At 54.4% G+C, this 21,024-nt stretch overlaps 3 protein-coding genes across 6 annotated transcripts in view; all 3 read left to right on the forward strand.

Moving 5' to 3' along the window:
• The first annotated feature begins 109 nt into the window (after positions 1-109).
• On the forward strand, positions 110-4,075 carry MIA (MIA SH3 domain containing). Its single transcript, XM_029237149.1, has 5 exons — positions 110-1,166; positions 2,740-2,869; positions 2,956-3,089; positions 3,556-3,666; positions 3,982-4,075. The coding sequence occupies exons 2-5, from the start codon at positions 2,746-2,748 to the stop codon at positions 4,003-4,005; spliced, it is 393 nt and encodes a 130-aa protein (XP_029092982.1). The 5' UTR covers positions 110-1,166; positions 2,740-2,745; the 3' UTR covers positions 4,006-4,075.
• Positions 4,076-4,713: 638 nt separating this feature from the next.
• RAB4B (RAB4B, member RAS oncogene family) lies at positions 4,714-13,993 on the forward strand. Of its 2 annotated transcripts, XM_029237137.1 has the most exons (8): positions 4,714-4,967; positions 6,098-6,178; positions 6,463-6,577; positions 8,361-8,423; positions 8,506-8,660; positions 10,286-10,381; positions 10,470-10,600; positions 13,585-13,970. In XM_029237137.1, exons 1-7 carry the CDS (start codon positions 4,952-4,954, stop codon positions 10,583-10,585), a joined length of 642 nt encoding a protein of 213 aa, XP_029092970.1. In that variant the 5' UTR covers positions 4,714-4,951; the 3' UTR covers positions 10,586-10,600; positions 13,585-13,970. The 2 variants fall into 2 exon arrangements, with proteins under 2 accessions (XP_029092970.1, XP_029092968.1); XM_029237135.1 differs by lacking the exon at positions 4,714-4,967 and having other exon boundaries at positions 5,091-6,178; positions 13,585-13,993.
• A 1,419-nt stretch (positions 13,994-15,412) lies between these two features.
• Positions 15,413-21,024, forward strand: part of EGLN2 (egl-9 family hypoxia inducible factor 2) — an 8,223-nt gene continuing 2,611 nt past the window's right edge. Inside the window, exons 1-3 of one of the 3 annotated variants that reach the window (XM_029237163.1) lie at positions 15,420-15,510; positions 16,365-16,427; positions 16,552-17,615. In XM_029237163.1, coding sequence (XP_029092996.1) covers positions 16,788-17,615 — 828 coding nt within the window. In that variant the 5' untranslated portion in view covers positions 15,420-15,510; positions 16,365-16,427; positions 16,552-16,787. Of the gene's footprint in view, positions 15,511-15,779; positions 16,428-16,551; positions 17,616-21,024 lie in introns of those variants that run through there. The other 2 variants (XM_029237154.1, XM_029237158.1) reach the window with 2 other exon arrangements.

Below are 21,024 nucleotides of genomic sequence, written 5' to 3' on the forward strand. Positions count from 1 at the left end.
CAACCGTTTGTTGTTTTTATTTTCTTGTCCTGTGTGTTTCCCTTCCCTGCACATCAGATTATTCTGAGCGTTTGGGCCTCTCAACACGTTGGGGATTGCAACCTTGGGAAAACCCAGAATAGTGTAGCAACATTGTCCAAACTAAAGTCACTTTTACCACTTTGGTAGATTTTTATTTTGTCTCAGTCAGCATTCAGGGCAGGAAATTAAAACCCATGCTGCCAGGTACAGTTGGGCAAGTTCTGTACTGTGCAAGGATGCCACTTTTAATGGCACACCATTCACTTCGTAGACTTGTATGTTGATTCCAGTAATTTTCTAACGTGATAGATTGTTAAGAAAGAGGTTTTTCTTCATCTTTTTCTAGACAAAAATGCCTTCTGTCATAGCAAGAGTCCCACAGAAACGATTCTAGGTACTTCAGGAAGAAAGGGAAGGGAATTGGGTATTCATGAAATCGTCGGGAGGATGTTAGTGGTGGCAGTCTGGGTTGGAGACATTTGAATTTAAGTTTGCAGCCCTCGATTGAGCTGCAGTCTCTAGAGTTCAGGAAGATGTCAATGCTGCTGTTGGGAGTCCCTAAACTTCACACTTGGGAAGCTCCTGATCAGATGCTGGTACCAGGAGCGTGGCCAGTTCACACACAGCTGCTCCCCCCGCTGGCCAGGTGCCAGCCAGGAGCTTCGGGCAGATGGCCGAACCAATCTTCCCTCCAGTGCCCCATCTGCAGGGGAGGCTAGGAAATGTGGTTCCTGGCTGGACAGTCACGTACCCAGCTGAAGCTATGGATAAGAAGGGGAGATTGAATGGGGGACCTTTATTCGCAGTCTGTCATACACCTGACCTGGTAATTTTTAAATCGACTGAAGTATATTATATGTATATATGTATATATATAGCTTAAAACCTTTTCTCACACCATGTAGATGGGAAAGTGTGATCACTTGCCAGAGTAGAAAATTAACCACAAAAATAAATACAATAGGACATAGCGCTAAATTCTCCCTGGATGTTTTTGTCCTGTCCAGGCTCTGAGCCCCAGCCTCCTCCTGCTGCACTCCTTCCATTAAAGAGGAACATCAGTGTTTGAAGCATTTGAACATCAGGGTTTGTGGCACCAGAGGCACACTTTCACCTTGTAGGATCTGAAAGATGAAGAGGGGAAGGTGATTGCCATCTTCACTAAATGGCACAGTGCAGACGGCTCGTGGGAACCTGGGGTCTGTGGTCTGTGGATCCTGGTTTCTACTGCCCGCCTGCTGGGGGCGCTCCCTGGCTGTTTCTTCCACGGGCAGTTGATGTCTGCACTCTGAGCTTCATTTTCTTCCTGTGCAAAGAGGACTCTTTCTGTGGTGCACCGCCCGCCCCCCTCTCCCCCACCACTGCTACCCCACCGGGCACGTAGCGAGCACCGAATAAATTCAGCAAATCACTTGCTGAGTACCTGTTACACACTAAGTACTGTTCTTGGCACAGGTTGTGCGGTGGCAAATGAAATAGACAAGCTAATTTCAAATGCTGGGTTCTGATAGAAACAACTGACATAATGGGGTGATGTGTCGGTGGAGCTGGGGAGCAGTAACAGGTGATCAAGGGGAGCCCCTCTGAGTAGGTGATATTTGAGTAGAGCTGTTTGATGCTCTCATGGTACTTGGTGCTGGGTGTTGGGTATGTGGAGATGGCTTAGGCCCAGTCTTTGCCCGGATGAATTCTTCCCCACCCCAAGCCTGTGTATGTCCATCTGCTTCCCCTAAAACTAAAGTTCGGACTTGCTTGCTGACCAGGGGTGAGAATACCTGAGGAAAGAGGTGGGTCTTCAGGCATGTAGATCTCTGTTTGAAGCACAGTTTTAGAAATGAGACTTGAGTTCAAATCCTCTGCCACTTTCTCATTCTGACCCTGGGCAACTGACTGAGCTCCAAGATCAGTAGTGATGGGTGTGGGCCTGGAGCCAGATCTAGCCCCTCCACTTCCCAACTCTGTAACCTTGGACAAGTTCTTTAAGGCTCTGTGCTTCCATTTCTACGTAAAATGGGGTTATGATCACTCCTCTTAAAGGTGGTGCAGAGTATACATTTGAGTTAATAAAAATATGCATTGTGAATGCTCTATAAGTAACTACTAGTTTTTATTATTTCTATTTCAGATGAGAAAGGTGAGGCTCTGGGAGGAGGAATAGCTTAGCCCAGGTCACCCACTCAGGAAGTGGCTTATGAGGATAAATAGTGATCGTGGTAGGGCATCGCCTAGCTTAAGGTCCAACATATAATATTCACTCCATACTTGGGAGCTGGGGCTATTCCTGGCAATCAAAGGGCTGCCTTGTTCTGCTGCCCCTCAGCACAGGAAATTCCAAGGTGGTTTTTCCATACTGGCTTCTCTGGTTCTGTCCCTGCGGGGGAGAGCAGAGGGGCCCAGGTCCCCAAGCCAGCTCATAAAAGATGGAATTGAATATCAACTTGCCTGTCTTAACCCCGTCTCTGTTGAGGGGGTGGCTGTTACTTGGAGTGGCCTGGGCTGCCTTGAGCCTATCTGGGTGTTTCCTTGTGCTGGCAGCCCTCACCCTGTCCTTGAAATGGTTCTGGCTGGGTAGCAGACTATAGGTGGTGTGGGTGAAATTTGGGACTGGTTTAAGGCGGGGACAAGACCCAGAACACAGGCTTCCTTGTGCCGCTGGAGAGGGAGGGCAGGAGGGAACTGGAGACCCCGTTCCTCCCTTAGGCACTCTCTTGCTTACAGTCCACGATGGCTTGGTCCTCGGTGTTCCTTGGTGTTGTCTTGCTGTCTGCCTTCCCAGGTCCTAGTGTCGGGGGCCACCCGATGCCCAAGCTGGCTGACTGGAAGCTGTGTGCTGACGAGGAATGCAGCCGTAAGAGTTGGGGGTTGGGGGCGTTGGGGGCTTGGATTGCTAGCCTGTGGGGAGGGTGCTGTTACTCCCTTCTGTTCCTTCCCCAGACCCCATCTCCATGGCCGTGGCCCTTCAGGACTACGTGGCCCCCGACTGCCGTTTCCTGACCATACGCCAGGGCCAAGTCGTGTATGTCTTCTCCAAGCTGAAGGGCCGAGGGCGGCTCTTCTGGGGAGGCAGCGTGAGTCTTGGGAGAACAGAGGAGGCAAGGGTAGGGTGGCTGGGGTGGGCGTGCACCCTGATTTTTCACCTGAAGGGAAAATCTGAGGGAGTGAGCTGAAATATAGTTTTGGAGGAGAGGCTATTGTGGTCTACTTTACTTTGTTTAGCAATTATTAGGGCACCTACTATGGTGGGTACAATAAAGAACGACCCCTTTTATTCTAATGGAGGGAGACAAGGAGGTAGGTGCCACCCCAGCAAAAATATCAGCAAGTATGTGCTGCTTTGAGAATATAAAGTGACCGGGTGACTAATTCACATGGGGTGGTCAGGGAGGACCTTTGAGCATGTGACTTTAAGCTGGGATTGGAATGACAAGGATGGAGCAAGCCAAGTCGAGATCAGGGAGAAGAGAGTGCAAAGATCTTCAGCAGGAGTGAGCTTGCCATCTTCCCAGACCGCGGCTTTTAACTCCTCTTCCCCAGGTTCAGGGAGATTACTATGGAGACGTAGCTGCTCGCCTGGGCTATTTCCCCAGTAGCATTGTACGCGAAGACCAGACCCTGAAGCCTGGCAAAACTGATGTGAAGACAGATGTGAGTGTCTTGGGGGCTGGCAGGGACTTGGAGGGAGGGCCCTTGGGCAAAGATGCTCCTACCCTTGGCTCCCTGGCATCCTAGCTGTATGCGCTGGAGCAAATCCCCTGCCTTTTCTTATCTGAAAAATGAGGAGTGATTTCTAAGTCCTAGTCCGATTGAGAGGTGCAAAGGGTAGAGGTCTCTAGGCTAATTTGCATAGCACTTGTGCAGCCAAACCTGGCGGCTGTGGCTGCAGCATTTGCTAAAACCACTAGATCCTTTGTGGTGTGACCGCTAGTTTTCTCCCCACTGTTTCCCCTTTCTCTTTTTCAGAAATGGGATTTCTACTGCCAGTGAGCTCAGTCTACCGCTGTCTCTGCTGTTGTTTCTCGCTGACTTTATGCAAATACATCAGCCAAGTGCAAACTATGGGTGTTGGTGGTCTTTGTGGTGGGTCTCTAGAAAGGAAGTGTTTCCCCAGACTTCTGAATCTAGCCAATCAACCCACTGACTGTGGTGACGTCAGTGGTTGCTAGGCAGAATTTCATGGACTAAACGCTCTTTGCTCCAAGCTGGGTACCAGAGGTGGGCTCGTAAGCTTACATATTACAAACAGATGAGAAGATGGAACAACTAAACAGCCAAACTGGGGGATTATAGTGTCTTCTCTAGACTAATAAGAGAACTATTGAACTATTGGGAATGAGCCAGTTGAACCATGAGGAAGACATAAAACACAGAGCAGAGGTTTTCTAGGATTTCTTGGAAGATTATCCGCAAAGGGAGGTAGGAGGTTAATCTGTGCGTATCATGCGTACCATCCCAGTTTTCATCCTCCTTGCCTTAGAGATCAGTACGCCTCAGCTCTGGATCGGCTCCTACCCCCGCTCCCTTCTTTGCATTCGTGTCCCCGCCCCCAAGTCCGCTTCTACCCAATCTGGAATCTCGACTCTGCCCACGGACTCCTGACCAAATCCGTTTCTCTGCTCGGCGAAGCGTCTCTGGCACCGCCAATCGCTCGTGTTGGTCCCGCCCCTTTAGGCCCTGCCCCTCTCTCCCCACCAGTCTGCGCTTTTGTCCCGCCCCCTGCCTGCAGAGTCCGCCAATCCTTGTCTTGGAAAGCGTGGCCTGGTGTCCCGCAGCATTAGCGGGTCGCGCCGGAGGGGGGTGGAGGCGGAAGTGGCGGCGCCGGCCCGGGGAGTAGGAAGAAGCCGGGGCTGCAGCCCGAGTGGAGCGGCTGCCAGCCGAGGAGCAGGCGCGGCCGTGTCGCCATATTGCGGCCCTAAGCGGCCGCGACCGAGTCATGGCTGAGACCTACGGTGAGGGTGGTGGGCGGAAGCTGGGGTCTGGGGTCTGGGCCCAGAAAGGATGCGGCCTGTGGGTATGGGGCGGGGCTTTATATATCAGGGGGCGGGGTCAGCTATTATGGGGCAGGGCCTAGTTGATGCTGGGAGGGGCTTAGTGGGTCTGAGGCTGAGCTTAATCAGTTTGGGCGGAGCCTGAGGGTCTGGTGTCTGGGCGAAATAGATCTGGGGCGGGATTTGAGGGAAACAGTCCTGATGGATCATGGTTAGATCTTGAGGGAAAGGGTGAGCCTTAACGTGTCTGGGCGGAGCCTGAGTGGATGGGGCGGGGCTGATTGTGTGAATGGCAGGGATCAACCTTGATGGGCTGGGGGGACGCTGAAGGGATGCTCTGGGCCCTGGGATTACTCTGGGAGAGGTCTGGAATGCGGTTGGGGGTGAGTAGTCCTTTAGGCGGTGGGGCTAATGGCAAGGGGTGGGGTTTAAGCTTGAGAATAGGGGTAGGGCCTTGGGCTGAGGGAGGGATGGAGGGACTGAGAATTGGAAAATCTGGATGGATGGATAGATAGGAAGTAGGAGAACAGGATGCGGTAAAAGGAGCACTGGTTTAGGAGTCAGAGGGAGCTGCATTCATTCAACAAACAGAGAAAAGCAGAGGGAACTATGCAAAGACCCTGAGGTAGGAACCAGCTTGTCATCTTCAGGGAGTAGACTAAAGGCCAGAGGCTGGAGTGGAGTGAATGAATCAGAAAGTGGTAGGAGCTGAGTTGTGGGGGCCAAGGGCAAGATTGTAGTCCTTGATAAAATGGTGAATCCCAGCTCTACCTGGCAGTGGGATCTTGGACAAGTCAGTTAACCTTTCTGGCCTCAGTTTCCTCATCTGGAAAATGGGGATAATTATTAGTATATCTCCCTCACAGAGTTTTCCTGAGGGTTGAGTTGTTGATGTAAGTAAAGACCTTTAGAACTGTGCCTGATATGTGGTAAGCACTATATAAGAATTATCCGTTACAGTTGTTACCCACTGTTCTGTATCTGTCTGTGTCTGTTCTCTCCCCATAATTGTGATGTTCTTTGGATTCCATCTTTTCATGTCTATCTTTCTCTCTGCATGGGTTTCCTTGAATTTGGCTCCATCTGCTCAGACTTCCTCTTCAAATTCCTGGTGATTGGCAGTGCAGGAACAGGCAAATCATGTCTCCTTCATCAGTTCATTGAGAATAAGTGTGAGTTTCTGACAGTGGTCCTGGGAGCACTAAACTGTGGGCATGGCCATGGTGTGGGCAAGTAGGCAGCTGCCGGGGTGGGCAGGGGCAGGGCTGGCCAGAGGTACAACTCCAGTGCTGGCTGCCTGGTTCTTACCTTGGTATATGCTCTTTGCTATACCTTTGCCTCCTTGAGCCTCAGTCACCCCAGCAATGAGAATGGGTTTGTACCGGCTGAGGAGGCCTTGGAGGACAGGGAATCCTCTGAGCCCCCGCACTGCCTCTTCTCCCCCTCCCACTCCCAGTCAAACAGGACTCCAACCACACAATCGGCGTGGAGTTTGGATCTCGGGTGGTCAACGTGGGTGGGAAGACCGTGAAGCTACAGATTTGGGACACAGCCGGCCAGGAGCGGTTTCGGTAGGTGGGCTGGGCCCCCATGGAGAGAAGGTAGGGGAGAGGGGAGGAGAGAGGAGGGATAGAGGTGTGCAGAGTTACCTGGAAATATAATGACAGGAGCAAGGAGACGCTGAGAGGGCAGGCAAGGTAGAGGGAGAGAGAGAGAAAGAGACTGTGATGAGCAGGTCCATGTAGTCAAAGAAAGAAGGCGTCTTGGAGAGAGGACGACAGAGACAATGAGAAAAAGAGATTGAGAAGGAAGCATAATGAAGAGTGAGAGGGCCAGGGAGGGACGGCAGACCCTAGCGAGACGAGACTCTGTGGGATAGACCCATGTGGCTGGAGGGACGGAGACTTTTCCCCAGGGAGAAACGAGGCCTGGAGACAAGAAGATGTTTGGGGTGGGGCGAGGGGTAGAGAATGACAGAGAATGACTAAAACAGAAAAGGAAACTTGAAAGAGAGATACAAACACTCAGGAAGGGAGAGAGAAAGAGAGACAGACTGAGAGAGAAGAGAAAGAGAAGGGAGATAAGGAGACTCAAAGAGAAACAGAGGTGAGAGACAGGGAGAGTGGGACAGGGGTGGCCAGAGAGATGGAGAAATGGATGTTTTGTGGGGAGAGGGAAATGTGTAGGACTCAGCACACAGTATGTCTTCAGGACATCTCTGCAGAAAAGGTGACAGACACATGGAAACCCTGAGTCTGAGAAACAGACAGCAGGGAGAGAGAAGCAAGGGAATCCAGTCCATGGGGAAGCGTGGTTCCTGGGCAGCACTGAGTAGCTGCTGAGTTAATATTTGTGTGTGAGTTCTCTGCTTGAGGTGCACAGAGGTAGAGACTGAGAGGGTGGAGGGGAGATAGGTGTACGACGTGCACCGGGCTGGCAGTAAGTGCTCCATAAATGCTTGCAGCATGATTGCATGAGTTCCAGAGGGACCCAGCCTGTTCCAGGGAGAAGCAGACAGTCGGCCACTCTGGAAAGGGGACCTCCCCCAACCAAAGCAGGAGAGGGCCAAGCGGTTGTAGTTGTGTAGTGCTTGGCTAGGACTGGATGAAAGGGGGATGACAGAAAATGTTGAATGAATGGGAAAGGGTGAGGATGACAGAGCCAGAGCAACAGAGATGGAGAGAAATAGAGAATTAAAGATACACATGCACACAAGAGACAGAAAGGCACAGACCAATGAAGAGATGCAGAAAGACAGGGACACAGAGAGAGTCAAAGGTAGGAAGAGGGAATTCCCTGGCCGTCCAGTAGTTAGGACTCAGTGCTTTCACTGCCGGGGCCCCAGGTTCAATCCCTGGTCAGGGAACTAAGATCCCACAGGCCAAATGGCACGGCCAAAAAGTTGTGTTTTTTTTTTTTGTGGTACGCGGGCCTCTCACTGTTGTGGCCTCTCCCGTTGCGGAGCACAGGCTCCGGGCGCACAGGCTCAGCGGCCACGGCTCACGGGCCCAGCCGCTCTGCAGCATGTGGGATCTTCCCAGACCGGGGCACGAACCTGTGTCCCCTGCATCGGCAGGCGGACTCTCAACCACTGTGCCACCAGGAAAGCAGAAAAAGTTTTAAGAAATGAAAAAAAGGTAGGGAGACTGAGGCGGAGGCAGGCAGCTAAGTGCGATAGAGATTGAGGGAAACAGAGAGACCGCAAGTGGGAGAAACTGTAGACCACGGCCAGGTTTAGAGGGATGGGCCAGCAGTGAAGGGGGGCCTCCGAACCACCAGTCTCTCTCCGCAGAGGGGGGCAGTCCTGGGGCACACCCCAGCCTCGGGGGTGACTGGGTCCCCCTGGCCCCACAGGTCGGTGACACGGAGTTACTACCGAGGGGCGGCTGGAGCCCTGCTGGTGTATGACATCACCAGGTGGGTGCACGGAGTGGGGCGGGGTGGGGCCTGGGCTGCCCCCCACCCGCGTCCGCCTCCCTTCTGGCTCCCTTCTCCACAGCCGGGAGACCTACAACTCGCTGGCCGCCTGGCTGACGGATGCCCGCACGCTGGCCAGCCCCAATATCGTGGTCATTCTCTGTGGCAACAAGAAGGACCTGGACCTGGAGCGTGAGGTCACTTTCCTGGAGGCCTCCCGCTTTGCCCAGGAGAACGGTGAGGGCTGGGCGGGGGGGCTATACAGCGGGGCCCTGGGCCTGCTGGCTCTCTGTAGCTCTGCCCAGCAGGGGAATGTGGAGATTTAGAGGTCTGGGTTCAAATCTGGGTGTTGCCACATTGCGAGCTGTGTGACCACTCTGGTCCTCAGTTTCCTCACCTGGAAATCTGGGATCATGGCATTTCTGCTTCACATAGTGCATGACGGGTAAGGGATGTGGTCCATGGGGACTTCTCAGCACTGCCTGGATGGATGGGTGCTTGACTCACGGTGGCTGCTAAGAAGGTTTTGACCACTGTGGGGAGGCAGCGCAGGGTATTGGTATAAGGTGCAGACTGCAAACTCTGATGGCCCTAGGGGACAGGTACATTTTGTGAGCAAAGGAGAGGGCACAGGGTAGACCCCCGGTTAGCAGGCACTGGCATTAGGGGAGTAGACGAGACTGACAGCCACATCGAAAGGTATGCAAGGATACTATCATCAAAAAGACTACAAATAACAAATGTTGGCAAGGATGTGGAGAAAAGGGAACCCTCCTACACTGTTGGTGGGAATGTAAATTGGTGCAGCCACTATGGAGAACAGTATGGAGGTTTCTCAAAAAACTAAAATTGAACTACCATGTGACCCAGCAATCCCACTCCTGAGTATAGATCTGAAAAAAACAAAAACACTAATTCGAAAAGGTACACATACCCCAATGTGCATAGCAGCATTATTTACAATTGCCAAGATATGGAAGCAACCTAAGTGTCCATCAACAGAGGAATGGATAAACAAGATGTGGTATATATATATATATATATATATATATATATATATATATACAATGGAATACTAGTCAGCTGTAAAAAAGAATGAAATAATGCCATTTGCAGCAACATAGATGGACTTGGAGGGCATTATGCTAGGTGAAATAAGTCAGACAGAGAAAGACAAATACTGTTTGGTATCACTTATATGTGGAATCTAAAAAATAAAACAAACTAGTGAATATAACAACAACAAAAGGTAAGCAGGTCTAAACTCATTTGAAAACATCATGTTGGCCAAAATCCGCCGGCCTAGGGTCTGTCCATGTTCCTTCAGTTTGTAACCTGCAGGTTTAGAGGATTTGCCATCAGAAAGATGTGGATTTGAATCCTGGCTCTTACTTACTGTGAGATGGCTGTCACATGACTGGTGGGTGGTCTGTGATGGGCCTGTGCTAGATGGTGCTGGGGACACAGTGATGAAGACAGCCCTGGACCCAGCTGTCATGGCCTCACAGTCCGGGGGGCAGGGGGAGGACCATTTCCAGATAGTGACAGCCCAAGGAGGTCAGGGCTGGGAGTGGGGAGGCACAGGGGTCTGTGGGAGCCCAGAGGAGGCACCTGACTCATCCTGGGAGGTCAGGAGGACTTCCTGGAGGAGGAGATGTGAGCTGAGCTCTAAAGGAAGAGCTCGGTGGGTACCTGGGGAAGGGGGCATTCGTGGCAGAGGAACAGCATGTACGGAGGCCCAGATTGAAGGCAAAGGTGGAACGTTTGAGGAACAGAACGAGAGGCAGCAGGTCAGAGTCGGAGTGGAGGATGGGGACTGACTGAGACCCTGACCTTCCGAGTGTCTGCCCCCCCCCCGCCAGAGCTAATGTTCCTGGAAACTAGTGCTCTCACGGGTGAGAACGTGGAGGAGGCTTTCCTGAAGTGTGCCCGCACCATTCTGAACAAGATCGACTCAGGTGAGGCCCCCAACTGCCCGGAGTGGGAGTGGAAGGCAGGGTCCAGAGGACTCCAAGGGACCGGTCCTCACCTCTCTGCTCCCCCCAGGTGAGCTTGACCCCGAGAGGATGGGCTCCGGCATTCAATACGGTGACGCCTCCCTTCGCCAGCTGCGGCAGCCTCGGAGTGCCCAGGCCGTGGCCCCTCAGCCCTGCGGCTGCTGAGACCTGCAGAGCCAGGTGGGATACTGGGGACTCGGGCTGCAGGGCTGGTCTTCTGACAAAGGGGAGTACGGAGCAGAGACAGAGACGCAGAAAAGGAGAGGTGACAAGAGAAACAGTAAGGAAGAAAGACACAAGAACACTTGAGTTAAAGGGGCCATCTTCCCGGCCCTGGGAAACCACCCGTCCTTCCCATCCCACCGCCAGCTCTCTGCCCTGCATCTCTGACCCTCCCATTCATAATTCATCAAATGTTTGTTGAGTGCCTCTTCAGCGCCAGGCCCTGTTCCCAGCACTGGGGCTATAACAGTGGGGAAAACAGACAAAAATCCCTGCCTTCGTGGAGGAGATGGACAATAAACAAGATACACAAGCAAATTGTATAGTAGGTAGGGCGATAAGAGCTATGGAGAAGAATCAAGGAGGGAGGGGCGGCGGAGGAGTGGAGCGTCAAATAGGATGATGAGCGGAGGCCTCACTGAGAAGGTGACATTTGAGCAAAGACCTGAAGGAGCTGAGGGAGGGGTCATGTGGGGACCTGGGGGAAGAGTGTTCTAAGCAGAGAGAACAGCCAGTATAAAGCCCTGAGGCAGGGCCCTGCCTCCTCCCCTGCGTGAGGAAGTCCAAGGAGGCCAGTGTGGCTGGAGTGGAGTGTGTGTGCGTGCGTGCACGCACGTGCGTGCCGGGGAGTAGGCGAGCTGGAGATGAGGTTGGGGTGGGAGGAAGCAATGAATTAGGGCCTTGTGAGCCACAGGAAGGACTCTGGCTATACGCTGGGTGGGATGAGAGCTATAGGAGGGCTCCGAGCAGAGAAGGGACAAGATCTGATTCAGGTGTTCACAGGGCCCCTCTGGCCGCATATAGAGGAGAGACTGAAGGGGGCAGGGGTGGTTGCCTGGAGACCAGTGAGTAGGCCACTCCAAAGTCAAGGTGAGAGACGATGGTGGACAGGATCAGAGTGGGGGCGGAGGAGGGGTTGCGAAGTGAATAGGTTTGTACCCTCCCTGATCTGTCTCCAGGCTTGTCCCCTCCTCATGTAGTCACTGGGTCTTCCTAAAGCACAAATCTGATTCCTTCCCTCTCTTTTCGGGTAACCTCTCCCCCTCCTCCAGGAAGCCATGCTTGTTCCCCTGTGCTTGGTCCAAAGTCCTTGACAGGCTTGAAAGTTCCTACAGGATTTGGTCCTATCCCCACCTCTCTGCGGGTGTGTATGTCTTGACAATTCTTGTCTCTGTGCTTCATGCCCACCCAACCCTCCACCCCACAGCCACTGGCAGCTCCAGGATGGCTGTGGAGCAAAGTGTTTAGACTTTGGATATATGTACTTAGAGAGCAGAGCCAACATAATTTCCTGATGAATGGATATGGAATGTGAGAGAGGAGTCAAGGATGAGCTCTTTGGGCAGGGCTCTTTTCCTTCCAGGCCTTTGCATCTGCTGTGCCTGTGCTCCCTTCTGGCACCAACTCCCATTCATCATCAGGTCTCTGCTAAAATGCCTCTTCCTGCAGGGAACCTTCATAGGCTTCCCAAATGGGGTCACTCCCTCTAGATGGGCAGTCTCACAACTGCCCCTCCTTTTCAAAGCGTTCAACTGACAGAGTTGATCATTGTTATCTGTATGCTGTTTGTCTAACCCATCTGAGAAGGTGATAGATCACAGTCTCCAGAGCTGGGCTGCCTGCATTTATACTCCAACTCTGTCACTTCATACCTCTGGGCAAATTATTTAACCTCTCTGGGCCTTGGTTTCCTCATCTGTAAATGGGGCTAATGATAGTACCCACCACAATGTGAGTGTGGAGAAGATTAAGTTAATTCATGTAAAGTGCTTAGAACAGGGCCTGGCAGTCAGTAAACTAAGACTTGATAAACGAGGCCTGTTTATTATTTTTCTTCTTCGTATCCATTTTAAAGACTCTGGGCTATGTAGAATCAGATGGGTGTGTACTCTTCGCCTCAGAGCTTAGTTTTGAGTCTGTTTCAGGGTGTTCCCTCAGTGAATCAAATGTAGTAAGACTGCATTTTCAAACTCTGTTGATTGCACTCTACAGGAGGAAATATACTTTATTTGTTGATCTAATACAGTCACACACGTATAAAACTAAAACACCTTCTTATATTAATATTCTTTCTCTTAAAATTGAGGTGAAATTCACACAACAAATTTAGCCATTTTAAAGCGTACAATTCAGTGGCATTTAGTACATTCACAAGGTTATGCAACCACCACCTCTGTCGAGTTTCAAAGCATTTTCATCACCCTTAAAAGGAAACCCCATACCCTTTAAGCATTCATTCTCCATCCTCCCCAGCGTCTGGCCCCCACCCATCTGCTTTCTGTCTCTATGGACCAACATATGAAGCACTCTGAAATTTTCTTTCTTTTCTTTTTTTTTTAATACGTTAACATTTTAATTTTTATGGTATTTTCTATTTTATTCTGTTACAACAATTGCTCAAGGCCCACCAAACTGATTTCCCAACCCACTAATGCAGTTGTACACATTGGAATCACCTGGAGAGCTTTAAAAGATACTGATGCCCAGGCCTTACCCCAGAGATTCTGAAGTGATCTGGGGATTTCCAGAAGCTCCCAGGTAATGCTATCTGCAGATAACTACAAAACAGGAAGTGATGTGTCTCCTCGGTTTGGAAAACACGGGAATGAGACCTAGAGCCTGGATGATCCAGGAACATAGAGGAACACAGAGGTGCAAAGGTGGGGACACAGAATGTAGACACTGAGATGCCCCTCTACAGACTCAAGGAGACAGCTCTCTGAGGCAAGTAAACAGGGAGATGCACGTGCCCTCAGCTCTAGAGCCCCAAAGTACCTGCAGACAAGAAACAGAAAGTCAGACAATGTAGAAACTTTGGGAGAAAGAGAAAAGTATGGACAGACAGGCACAGTTAGGCGGGCAGGAAGATACCCAGAAATGAGACAGAGACACCAGCCGACAGACCCAAGATCCCTCCAGTTCACGGCACACTTTTCTTTCAGCTCACCCGTTCTCCAGGACCAGCCCTGTCCTTCTGGCTGGGGCCCAGACCCAGGCCCTGGGAGACTGAGCCCCTTACCTGACCTGGCCCCAGAGAAGCTGCCCCGCCACCTGTCCCCCTTCCTTGGCCTGGTGGGGCCTGGCTGAGGGGCAAGACTGAGCCACGGGGGAAGGGGGAATCCGTACCTGCTGCTGCTTCCTCTGTCTTGGCTAACCCCTCTTCCCCCTGAACCCCTAACTATACTCAAAGAGTTTCCAAAGCCCGAGACCAGGGCCATTTGGCCTCAGCTCCCCTGGCCCTGCCACTGCGAGTACGTGTTATTTATTACCTTACCTGGAGGCCTGTCCCGTCCCCACCCCACCCCCATAAAGCATTGTTTACACCTGTGTCATAGCCTCTGTCATTTTGGGGTGGTGGGGAGGGGGGGGAAGAGGTCACTGACGGTGTTTGGGGGCCATGTTTTTGGGTTGGACATGGTACGGCGGTCCACCATGACTCAGATGTACGTTGTAGAGGGAGTTTGCCCACATACGTAACGTAACACTAATGTCCCTGTGTTTGCGATGGGTGTGATGGGATCTGTAGGAATGTGTGCTGCTTGTGTGTGTGACACTGTTGCTTATGACTACTCTGTGTCCTTGGTGATTGTGTCTGTAAGACTGGCGTTGTTTGGGACACCAAAGCTAGGGAATGAGAATTCAGGCCTGTAGTTGAGCCCTGGGTCTGGGCCCGGTGGGTGATAGCTATGCATGTCTGATGCCTGAAAGTCTGAGGCAGTGTCTATTTGGTGTGTAACTGTGTTTGTGTGCCCCTGAGGTCTGTGTGTGTTTTGCTGTGAATTTGACTCCTTTGATACACTTGTGTGTGACCATGAACCCTGTGTGTGCCCCTGGAGACTGTGTGGGCTTTTGTGTCACCGGGACTCCTGTGCATATTTGAGATCAGTGTGTTGCCTCCTGTGTCCAGGTGAACGTCTGACACCCGCACATGCTCTGCCAGGGACAGGTGCAGCCCACTGAGGACACTCCCAACTGCTCTCCCAACCCCAGTTTGGCCTTAAACCACCCTCACGGGAGGCCTGAGTCCCTGCTCAGCCTGGGTGCTGGCGGAGGGGGTGGGGCATTTAAATGACCTCATCTGCATAGTCCTCCCAGGTCAGGTCGTCCAGAGACTCGAGGCTGTCATGCAAATGTCTTCTCTGAGTAGCTTTCCTAGGTTGTTTTATTCGGGTGCCACACAGTTGTCCCGATGGGGCAGGGTGGAGCGAGTCAGAATGTTTGCACGTCCCTTCTTGTTCTTCCCTTCTCTCAAGGACGTTCCGCTCTTCTTTTCCTCCGTTATAAAAAGTCCTTATGTAAATTACTTACTGTCGTGCAAATTTACATACATTTCCCAACTAATTGCTCAGACGTTTCTCAATATTCCTATTCTTGGGCTGTGAGAAGGCGGAGCTGTCCATGTAAATAATACCGATGATCTGTATGCCTCCCCTACCCTGCTACTCATCGTTCCGCCGCGTTCTCGGCTCCAAGGGGGCGGTCCTGTCTATGTAAATAGGGTTATTTGCATACCCCTCCCGCTCGCTTGGCATAATATGTGCCGAAACTCCCCCACCGGATCCAGCCCTTCCTGGAACTGCGTTCCTCCTCTCGCGCAGAAGGGGCGGAGCGGAGAGTGCATAAAAACCTTGTGTCGGCGACTGATCCGTTTCCCCTTTCTCGAGGGAGAGGGTGTTCTGAATTTCCTCGCCCCGCCCCGCGCGGCTCGCGCCTGCGCAAGCCCGGTCTCCTACGCCCGGATGCGGTCACGTGCCCACCGGGCGAGGCGGGGGCGGAGCGTCGCGGGTGGTGGGGGCGGGGTATGGCGCGCTGTGCGGCGCAGGGCGGCTGGCACAAACGGCGGCGCCGGGGCCGGAGGAAAAACCTCGGTGAGGAGACCGCGGGGAGGGCATGGAGCGGGGCGGAGAAGGCGCTTGAGGCCGGGCGCCGGCGCGAGCCGGGCGGGGTGCGGGGGCGCGCGCCCAGCACTCTGTGGCGAAGCCTGGCGACCCTGGGGAGGGGAGGGTGGGGGTGGGGCGTGGGGGAGGGAACGCGCGCCGGGCATGTTAAGCGCCGGCCGTTGGGGGGGTTGGGGGGGGGAGCAGGGAGCGGGCGGAGGGGGAGGGGAGGGGTGGGGACACGGGGTTCCAGCGGCCCTTAGGCCTTGTCTTCGTCTCCTGCTGTGCCCCGAGGGGCCCCAGGACCCGCACCGAAGGGACTTGGGAGGGGGGCGCTTTTTCCGTCGTCCTTTCCCCGAGTGCATGAGTCCTCCTCCACCCTTCCCTCTGTCGCTGTGGACCCTGCTCCCACGGGTCCCTTCCGTCTGTCTGTCTCAGGACCTCCCTTCCGTCTGGGTGTGTGTCAGCCCCTAACGGGCTTCCTCCTGTTGGGCTGGGTTCTGCCCGGCTGTCTCAGGCCCACCCTCCCTGCTCTTCTCCGGTGTGTGTTTCTGTCTCTGGACCCCCCAGTTTCCACGGTCTGTAGATCCCCACATTCCCTCTGTGTCTTCCAGGCAGATCCCCCCTCTCGCCCCCCCCCACCCCCAGTCTGTTTGTTTCTAACTCTCCTACTTCCCACACCGCCATCCTTTTCTACTTAAAGTCCCCTCCTTCTTTTCTGTCTGTGGGTCTGTGTCTGTCTGAGGGTGTCTCTCGCCCACAGCTCCCACTGCAGTCCTCTGCCTGTGGGTCAGCTACCCTGTCTCACCCCTCCAGCTGCCCCCTTATTGCCCCTTGTCTCTTAGTGATTCCACCCAAGTCCCAGAGTCTTTTTCTCCACGTGGCCTCAGGTTTTGGGGTCTTTGTAGGTAAGTCTAACTGTCTACTGCCCCTGCCACTCCCCACCCTCGCCCAGCCCTCTTCCCTGTAGCTCTTCTCACATTCCTTTCTCTCTCTCTCTCTCTCTCTCTCTCTCTCTGTTTCTCTCTCCAGCCACCGTGACAGGTCCCTTCCCAAGCCCCTAGGGACAGCAGAGGACTTGGGGACCAGCAAGCACCCCCAGGGCACGAGAAAAGCCTCTGCCATCTGCCCTGCCTCATCCTGCCCCACGCCAGGCCCAGCCGCCCCGGCCCCCGGCTGCATCAAGTGGAGGAGGAGGAGGTGGAGGAGGGTGGCACCATGGGCCTGGGCCGTGCCCTCCATGCCCGGGGGATGAAGACACTGCTGCCATGGACAGCCCGTGCCAGCCGCAGCCCCTGAGTCAGGCTCTCCCTCAGTTGCCGGGTTCGGTGTCAGAGCCCTTGGAGCCTAGCAGGGCCAGGATGGGGGTGGAGAGTTACCTGCCCTGTCCCCTGCTGTCCTCCTACCACCGTCCAGGAGGGCCTGGTGAGGCCTCGGCGGGGAGTGGGACCCCCAGAGCTACAGCTACTTCCACCACAGCCAACCCCCTGCGGGAGGGCTTCGGTGGGCAGGATGGCGGCGAGCTGCGGCCGCTGCAGAGTGAGGGTGCTGCGGCACTGGTCACCAAGGGGTGCCAGCGACTGGCAGCCCAGGGCGCCCGGCCCGAGGCCCCCAAACGGAAATGGGCAGAGGATGGTGGGGATGCCCCCGCCCCCAGCAAGCGGCCCTGGGCCAGGCAGGAGAACCAGGAGGCAGAGGCAGAGGGGGAGGGCTGCAGCAGTGGCAGGGGTGAGGCCAGCGCCGGGCTGAGGGAGGAGGTGCTGCCCGCTGCACCCGAGCGCCTGGCCCTGGACTATATTGTGCCCTGCATGCGGTACTATGGCATCTGCGTCAAGGACAGCTTCCTGGGGGCGGCGCTGGGTGGCCGAGTGCTGGCAGAGGTGGAGGCCCTGAAGCGGGGCGGGCGCCTGCGTGATGGGCAGCTAGTGAGCCAGCGGGCTATCCCGCCACGCAGCATCCGTGGGGACCAGATTGCCTGGGTGGAAGGCCATGAGCCAGGCTGCCGAAGCATCGGTGCCCTCATGGCCCACGTGGATGCTGTAATCCGCCACTGTGCTGGGAGGCTGGGCAGCTACGTCATCAATGGGCGCACCAAGGTGAGGCTGCAGGGACCGGGTGGTGGGGTGGGGGGCTGCCCAGCACTTGTTGGATGCCTAGTGTTCTGAGCACCAGTGGGTTTGGAGATAGGCTTCTGGGGTCACAAAAGAGTTTAGGCAGCTCTGGCACAGGGACTGTTGGAGCTCACTTTGGGCTCTCACTCCCTGTGGCCTTAGTTTGTGTACCTGTAAACCACGGGTTTGGCCTGTAGTCACCATGGTTCTTGACCTTGCCAGGGATCCTCTTGAAGAACCTGAGGAGAGGTGCCGACAGTCATAGTCCCACATCTGTGCATGGGCCATGGTGGGGTTCACAGCCGCCTGATGTCTGTTCCTGGATCCTAGACCAAGAATGTTCAGTGTAGACAGGCACGGGTTTCTGCCTCTGCCGTCTGTACCTGTCTGTCTGCCCCTGTCTTTGTTCTTCCCTGTTCCCTTATTTTTTCATGTACTCGGGTATGTCTAGTCCATCCTGTCCATTGCCTGTCTTTGGTCTGTCTGTTCTGTCTCCCGGGTAGGAGAACCAGAAGGTGGAACGGGGAGGGGGGCAGTGGTGAGGCCAATGCCGGGCTGAGGGAGGAGGCACTGCCCACTGTGCTTGGTGCTGGGCTACATTGTGCACTGTTGGCCATACTGTGGCATTTGCATCATGGACGGCTTTCTGGGGGTGTCTGTGTGCCGGCCCAGGTGGAGGTTATGTCCCCATCTTTCCCATCCCTCCCCATCCTAGACCCTGTCCTCCATCCTGTCTGTTCTGTCTCTCCATCACTTTATCCTTGTCTGGCTCTGGTCTGTTTTCCTTGATCCTCTGCCGTTGTATCTTTTCTTGGTCCCTTTCTCTTGTTTTAGAGTAGCAGTTATCTTTTTTTTTGGAACCTGGGCCTGTTTAAGAATCTGCCAGAAACCACAGACCCTGTCTTAAAAAAATGCTCATTTGATTGGAGTTTATGGTCAGTGATAAGGGCCTTCTGGGCCTGCAGCCGCCCATTCAAGAACCTGGGGTTAGGAGCCTGCACAGGACGGTAGTCCGTAGGGCCTTTTGGCCTGCTGACGTGTTAATTCTCCTCGTGGAGGGGTGTGAGGATCCTGGCCTTGAGTCCAGGGTTTGGCGGTGTTAGGACAAGGCCCGGTAGGGAGTGCCCACTGCACAGCACCAGTGATGCCTGGCTGATGGCACAGACTGTGTTTTGCCCTGCAGGCATGAGGCTGTGCTCCTGATGTCCTCTCCCTCCTCCCTCAGATCCCGTCTTGGGTTCTGTCTCTGCAGCTTCCGTCTCAGGCTGGAGCTGGCTCGGGGACTAGGGCTCCCCCGGGCCGAAGCCATACTGGCTTCCCCGCCCCAGCTGGAACTTGTCCTGCTTCCCTCTCCCTCCTGTTACTTTGGTAGCTGGAGGGCCAGAGGCGGCCCCTCCCAGGGGCAGGAGAGATCAGTGGGAATCTCCCTAGCCACAAGGTGTTCAGCCCCATCTCCCCAGGGTCACCCATCCTCACAGGAGGGAGGTTGGTGGGGAGACCACAAGAGTTGAGTGGCCAAGGGCAGGATGCTTCTCTGAGCCTCTGCTCATCCACAGGATAGGAAAACCAGGTTAACTCCCCAGCTAGGCTGTGGCCATTTCAGGAGGGAAGGGGAGGGGAGAGGGTGCAGATCTCTTTTCCTTTGGTGCCTTGGATGTGGTTGGGAGCAGGCCCTGGAGGGGTGGTGGGGTGGGTGTTGAGACTTTTTAGCCTTGGGAGGTAAGAACAAGCCTGGCTGGACTAAGAAGGGAGGGGAAGAGCCAACCCAGCCACTGGAGTTCCTCTCAGACCCTCCCCTGCCCCGGTGAGGCAGCAACTTCAGGCTTCCTCGCCTTCAGAGGGCAACATCTGGGCTCCCTCCCCAAGCTCTGGAGTAAGACAGTGTGGGGTGGTCACGGTAGCGGCGTGGGGGGTGGGGGTGGGGGCTCAGATCACCAGTGTGGTTTGGGCTGGTAACAACCTGCCTCTCGGTCCCGAGCGCCGCTCCTGTGCTCTTGCCTTCCTCCTCTCCCTAGATCCTCTGCTCAGTTGGCCTGCAGGTGGGAGGGAATTGACTCCCATTGGCATCAAGGACTACCATAGGTGACCCCGGGAGGCCCCTTTAAGAGCAGTTTGGAGGTGGGGCCTGCTGCTGTTGGCTGAGACCTGGGATTCTGGTTGGGGGGGTGGGGTGTGCATGCACAGTGATCCTAGCTGCCCCTTCCTGGAGATGGAAGTGTGAGGAGCAAGTTTCCGTGTTACTCTGGTTGTTGTCCCTTCCCTTGTGGGGGCAGGAAGTAGATGCTTCTCGGGGGCCGGAGGATGCCACCCCCAGCCCCACTCCCAGGTGAGTATATGTGGGGGGAGGGGGGCCTTAAAGGGCCTGTTCCTGTGCCTACCTTCACACACACAGGAGTCCCATTCCCTGACAGACTACAGAGACCCTGTGAGGGTGCACGGGAAGGATGGAATGGAGGCCCTGAGACCCAGAGGAGCGCTTTTAATTAGCAGCTCCCTCCTTGGCACTAGGGAGACAGGCCTGGCCCTAGCGGCCAGTACTAGGTAAACAGGTACCTGTGCTGATTTTGCACTGAGAGGGATGGAATGGGAAATCAGCCCAGGTGCCTTCAGCTAGAGGACTCGAGGTGCTCCTGGCCCTGAGACCTGAATAACAAGGGGGACGAGTGGAAGAGCGTTCAGGCAGGCGCGGAGGCCTTGAGGATGAGCTTGGCCTGGTCAGAGAAGAGTGAGGAGGATTTCGAGGCTGGAGATAGTGTATGAGGCTAGTGGCCTTGGAGGCTGTGGTCAGGAGTTTGTGTCCTCTTGGGATGCAGCAAGGAACTTGAAGGGGTTTGAGCAGTGGTGAGCTGGAGTAAAGGGCCTCTGGCTGCTGTGGGGATGGGTTGTGCGGGAAGAGGTTGCAGCACTGGACCCCTTTCCCCACCCCACCCTCGAGCAAAACCGGCAAAATCTCCAAAAAAGTAGTTGTTAGCTCCATTTCTTGGATGAGGAACTGGAGATGGGGAAGTTCCGTCATCTGCCAAACATCACAGCTTATGTTGCCGCACTGAGACTTGGACCCAGGAGATAGGTCTGCAGGAACACCTGGGCCCTTTTCCTCACATCACATCCATCACTTTGCTGGGTACCTGATGAGAAACAGGCCCGGAGTGGCTAGGCCCAGGACTCAGAATGGCCAGGGCTGCCTAGGGCAGTGGCGGCTATCCAGGAGAGGAGGCGAGAACCCTGTGGCTAGACCTGTGCACACAGAAGCCGAGACCTGGAACAAGGTCTGACTCAGATCTGTGGGGGTCAGGAGCCTCCAAAGTCATGTTCTCGGAGGGGTTCGTGCTACTGCTGTAAACCGAAGGTTTTCATTAGCCCCCTTTTACAGATGAGGCGTTTTGAGGCCCAC

Source organism: Monodon monoceros, unplaced genomic scaffold (genome assembly GCF_005190385.1).
Source record: "Monodon monoceros isolate NGI ecotype Baffin Bay Population unplaced genomic scaffold, NGI_Narwhal_1 Super_Scaffold_10, whole genome shotgun sequence".
Lineage (NCBI taxonomy): Eukaryota > Metazoa > Chordata > Mammalia > Artiodactyla > Monodontidae > Monodon > Monodon monoceros.